The sequence below is a fragment of the Coregonus clupeaformis genome, chromosome 8 (assembly GCF_020615455.1).
Source record: "Coregonus clupeaformis isolate EN_2021a chromosome 8, ASM2061545v1, whole genome shotgun sequence".
Lineage (NCBI taxonomy): Eukaryota > Metazoa > Chordata > Actinopteri > Salmoniformes > Salmonidae > Coregonus > Coregonus clupeaformis.
Genome location: NC_059199.1, coordinates 37,379,126 through 37,384,970, shown reverse-complemented (window position 1 = coordinate 37,384,970; position 5,845 = coordinate 37,379,126). Strand labels below are relative to the sequence as shown.

The 5,845-nt window shown below is 44.3% G+C and overlaps 1 protein-coding gene across 1 annotated transcript; it reads right to left on the bottom strand.

The window, feature by feature from the left end:
• Positions 1-2,262: 2,262 nt before the first annotated feature.
• On the bottom strand, positions 2,263-5,359 carry LOC121572920 (trophoblast glycoprotein-like). The gene is made up of 2 exons (XM_041884956.2): positions 4,573-5,359; positions 2,263-4,283 (listed from the first exon to the last, which is right to left on the bottom strand). Exons 1-2 carry the CDS (start codon positions 4,833-4,835, stop codon positions 3,404-3,406), a joined length of 1,143 nt encoding a protein of 380 aa, XP_041740890.1. The 5' UTR covers positions 4,836-5,359; the 3' UTR covers positions 2,263-3,403.
• Between the last annotated feature and the right edge of the window lie 486 nt (positions 5,360-5,845).

Here is a 5,845-nt window from a genome sequence, read left to right as displayed (position 1 = left end):
CTCAATTGGGTTGAGGTCGGGGGATTGTGGAGGCCAGGTCATCTGATATAGCACTCCATCACTCTCCTTCTTGGTCAAATAGCCCTTACACAGCCTGGAGGTGGGTTGGGTCATTGTCCTGTTGAAAAACAAATGATAGTCCCACTAAGCCCAAACCAGATGGGATGGTGTATCGCTGCAGAATGCTGTGGTAGCCATGCTGGTTAAGTGTACCTTGAATTCTCAATAAATCACAGACAATGTCACCAGCAAAGCACCCCCACACCATCACACCTCCTCCTCCATGCTTTACAGTGGGACATACACATGTGGAGATCATCTGCTCACCCACACCACATCTCACAAAGACACGTCGGTTGGAACCAAGAATATGCAATTTGGACTCCAGACCAAAGGACAAATTTCCACCAGTCTAATGTCCATTGTTCGTGTTTCTTGGCCCAAGCAGGTCTCTTCTTATTATTGGTGTCCTTTAGTAGTGGTTTCTTTGCAGCAATTCAACCATGAAGGTCTGATTCACACGGTCCCTTCTGAACAGTTGATGTTGAGATGTGTCTGTGACTTGAACTCTGTGAAGCATTCATTTGGGTTGCAATTTCTGAGGCTGGTAACTCTAATGAACTTATCCTCTGCAGCAGAGGTAACTCTGGGTCTTCCATTCCTGTGGCAGTCCTCATGAGAGCCAATTTCATCATAGCGCTTGATGGTTTTTATGACTGCACTTGAAGAAACTTTCAAAGTTCTTGAAATGTTCTGTATTGACTGACCTTTATGTCTTAAAGTAATGATGGACTGTCATTTTTCTTTGCTTATTTGAGCTGTTCTTGCCATAATATGGACTTGGTCTTTTACCAAATAGGGCTATCTTCTGTTTACCCCCCTACCTTGTCACAACACAATGATTGGCTCAAACGCATTAAGAAGGAAATAAATTCCACAAATTAACTTTCAAGAAGGCACACCTTTTAATTGAAATGCATTCCAGGTGAAGCTGGTTGAGAGAATGCCAAGAGTGTGCAAAGCTGTCATCAAGGCAAAGGGTGGCTATTTGAAGAATCTCAAATATATTTTGTTTAACACTTTTTTGGTTACTACATGATTCCATATGTGTTATTTCATAGTTTAGATGTCTTCACTATTATTCTACAGTGTAAAACATAGTCAAAATAATGAAAAACCCTTGCATGAGTAGGTGTGTCCAAACTTTTGACTGGTAGTGTATATAAAAAAGGAAAACCTAATTCAAATATGCTTTTAGAATTTCAAATTTGGTTAAAAGGATTTGACACAACGTGTAGGCTTTCTGATTCAACAAAAAAATATGCAATCAAAATGAAAACATCAAATGGAGATAGAAATAAATAAGAAATGTGTTCTTTGTTGTTTTATTCTCCCTCTAGTTTTCACACACCAGGCTGAACATTAACCTGGTACCAATTATCATGACAGAAACATCAAAGATCATGACAAAGAGCACATCTCAAAGAGAACTGGACCCCTTCATATGTACGCCCAACCCATTTAAGTCAACTATCACTTCACAAATTGGTCAAAAACACTGTTTACAGTAGAGGAATTAAATATAATTGAAGCGTAAAAAAAAAAAGTATATTTCTGTTGTAAGAAGACAACAACAGTTCCTCCACTGCACTGGTTAATAAGAGCAGAGCAGTCCTTGGCCTCTCAATAAAACTGCTGCTGCCTGCTCTGCTGCTGGCGTTCCAGACTCATCTGTACCTTATCACTGAAAAATGTCCCCTAAACAGAAAAAGCTGCAGCTCCAGCCAGGCTTTCCTTCCTTTAAAGAGAAGGGGTTGTTGTCTTCGAGGAGGAGGGATCACTTTTGGCTCAGCCCCATGCACCCCCAGCTTCAGCCTCAGCCCGAAAGCCCCATCCTCAGCCCCAGTTACAGCCCCATAGCCCCAGCCTCGTCATGGTTCTCATCATCTTGACAATAACACTAGAGAATTTAAAACAAAGCACATTTTCATGAAAGAGGGTCTGGAGATTTCCGTTGCTGGATGACTGTGGCTATGCAGTGTGAACTGAATGAACAGTCCTCCTTTTTCCCCTCCTCTCATCTTTGATAAACTCCCATATATATTAGGTGAAATACCAGTGTGCCATCACAGCAGCAAGATTTGTGACCTGCCCCAAGGGCAACTAGTGAAGAACAAACACCATTGTAAATGCAACCCATATTATTATTATTTCTTCCTTTTGTACTTTAACTATTTGCACATTGTTACAACACTGTACATGTACATAGCCATAATATGACATTTGAAATGTCACTACTCATTTGAAACGTTTGTGAGTGTAATGTTTACTGCTAATTTCTGATTGTTAATTTCACTTCATGTTTATTATCTATTTTACTTGCTTTGGCAATGTAAACATATGTTCCCCATGACAATAAAGCCCTTTGAATTGAGAGAGAGAGAGAGAGAGAGAATTGATTTTAGGAGATCTTAGAGGAGAGGTTCTCCTCCCTTTGGAATGCTATGGAGACTAATCTGCTGGGATTCCTTTCAGGCACCCTGGGGCAGAGGGACAGAAGTCCAAAGAACTGCTCCTCAGTCCTGTGGTGAGCTGGCCCTCAGAGCTCAATGAGAGATTGGCTGTGTCCCAATGGCACCCTATTCCCTTTATAAGTGCACTACTTTTGACCAGGGCCCATACAGGGAATATGGTGCAATTTCAGACATAGCCATTGTGCTTAAGTTTCACAGGGGTTGGTGACACACAACTTGCAACTCATGAGCTGATTAATTTGGCTGTACGTGAGCTTGGTTGCAATAGTATATACATTTACAAGACCTCTCCTCAAAGAACAATACTTAAGTAAAGTCATAGCAGGCGAAATGTATAACAACAGTCTTTAGTTTTATTACTCAACTTCATGAATTAAGTATATTCATCCATATCTTTTCTCAGTTCCAAGAATCAAAACATGCATAAATGATATTGTCCAATTGTAGTTTCACTCCTTCACGTGACACTTCATTCTAGGACAGACAGAGAAGCCCCGCTTTTAAGAGGGGGAAATCAATGTAGAAGAACAGTCAGTCAGTCCCCCATCCACACAACAGTTTTCTTTCACAGTCCATGCCCATTTGTTAGCCATGGGTAATCCCCAGTCTCAGACGATGTGTGGACTGAAAATGAGGACTGGTTGAGAAGGACTACAGATCAGACAGTGCATGCTTTAATCATGGACAAAGCTACTGGGAAAACAATAACAATACTCAGTCATATACTTACTGTATGAATATATTTACAGACAATTCATATGTACCGTTTTTACATTATCTTCTCTACTTATAAATGCAATAGAAAAAAAGTCAAATGTTTTTTATTATGAAAGAAGAATCATGGAAGCCCCTTGAGTGTCCTGATATCATCAAATGTCTGCTGTGGTGGAGACCTGTGAGAGCCTGGGGTCTGAGTCGAGCTCGTAGCGGTAGTGGTATCCCTCCAACACCTCCGTGCACGCTTCCCGCATGTCATTGATCCTCTTCTTGATGCCCTGCCGGTTGAGGTAGAGGACCAAGAGGAAGACAAGTCCCACGAAGCCCAGGACGATCCCAAGGAACACGTAGGAAGTCTGGAGGGCCAGGTCCGCCCCCTCACCCACCCTGTGGCACCCCAGCGCCACCCTGTCCCCGCCCGCCCCAGCCTGTCCAGCCGCCAGCCTCAGCAGAGAGGTGTTCCTCATGTCTGAGGGGAAGGCACACACCAGGCCCTCTGCATCCCCCACATGCCCCTGGGAGGAGTTGAGCCAGGCAGCGAAGGGCTCCATGCCACAGATACAGGTCCAGGGGTTCTCCCCTAGAAGGAGTCTTGCCCCGGGGGGCAGAGAGTCCAGCTCAGCCAGGCCCTCCTCCTGGACGGTCCGTAGAGCGTTGAGGGTCAGATCCAGCTGCTCCAGAGAGTCCAGCCCAGAGAAGGTGCCGTTGTGGAGGACCACCAGGGAGTTGTTGGCCAGAATGAGCCTCCGCAGGCCCCCCAGGTAGGAGAAGGCGTGAGAGGGCAGGTAGATTAGCCTGTTCCCTGACAGGTCCAGGGTCCGGAGCTCCCCCAGGGTGGACCAGCGAAGAGACATAGCCAGGTCCATGAGAGAGGAGTGGTTGTAGAGAGCTCGGCTGAGGTTGAGCTCCCTGATGGTGTGGCCCGGGACAGTGAAGGCCTCTGGGTTGATGACAGCCAGCTGGTTGGAGCTCAGGTCCAGAGAACGGAGGGAACGCAACCCGGAGAACGTCTGAGACTCTACCTCTGTTATCCTGCAGGGAGGGAGGGATACAGATGAAGCAGAGGATGCATAGTCCCTTATGGTCTATAATAACAGTAATAACACAATAGTAAGCACATGGTTGATTCAAGTTCACCCAACACAACAGGATGCCACTCATCAAATGCTTCATGTTAAGACGCATTCAAAAGTGTGTGAAAATATATAGACAAGCTCTATGAAGTTGAGGCAAATAAAAACTTGGGCAAGTGAGAGTCTAATAAAAGTAGGCTAATCTACAAAACATTCTTCTTTTTTTCATTAGGCAATGTTTCTCTTACCTGTTGTTACTCAGTGACAGCGTGGTTATATTGTCCAGCCCTTTGAACGATTCCGGTCCAATTCTGCTGATCTGGTTTCCCGTTATAAACAGATTCCTCGTGTACCCTGGTATCCCAGACGGGACACTCCGCAAGTCTTTGGAAACACACTTGACCGTGTGCGCAGCTTCCGAGCATTCGCAACGAAGAGGGCACCCCGATGCGCGCGCAGAGATGGAACAGAGCAGCGCACAGAAAACCATCCGTAGAGCCAAATCTAGCATTTTGGAAAAACAGGCTACGCGATACCAGAACAGTGATAAATATAGTTTCTATACATTGAAAACAAAAAAAGTATTCTATACAGAGCGAATTACACTCAAGGAAAAGGACTTGATTGCCATTTCAAAAGAAGAACAAACTCGACCTTCTTGCCTACTTCTAAGCGCGAGAAAATATATACATGTGCACTGCATATGCTGTAGGCTACAGTGCACTGACTGTGCTACAGAGCATTGACTGTGCGCACTAGCTATATATAAATATATATATCCTACTGCCGATGAGAGTGAAACGTGGAGAGCGAGTCCTGTCGTACACTGGTCAGATTGTACTCAGCATCTCCTTGACCCGTTCTGTTCTGTATTACAAGTCCTGGCTGGATGTTCAACTTCTTAGCATTTCTGAAGCCCACGTGTGACTGAGAGTCAGGGTCTGATTTCCATGACAAAAGGGTATCTCGCTGTCGGGGCTGTTTGATCCCAGCGGATGCAAGCGGAGCGTCGCTCCTCTCAAACAATGAAATTAAAGCACCATCGCATCGTAGGCTACAATCTGCGGGGAGGGGCTTTCCAGCTTTCCACGCACCCAGTCCGGAGCCTTTCTGCACTCCCACTTTAACACCATGCAGGCTAGGTCTACACTGGGCGGGAGAGAGAAATGCAACTAATGAATTTGACAAACATGTAGAAATTGGTACAGTGTCTTCATAGATTTGAGCTAGTTTTGCAACCTATGCCTTCAAATAATTACTTTATTAGGATATAGCTCATACGATCCTATTTATAGGTTATTACCAAATAATTATTAAATAAGTTATTATCTTCATGCTATTCGATAGACAGGTAGAGATTCTACCAATATGTTATAATAACCAGAAGCGCAAAATTGCCAGAATTAAGCACAGGCCTACGCACGAAGATGATTACGAACGGACACATTCCCAGATCCTTGTGGAATGACACTTGATTAGAACTATTGTGGGGCACTAAATAAGCATCCATGGGGTCCATAT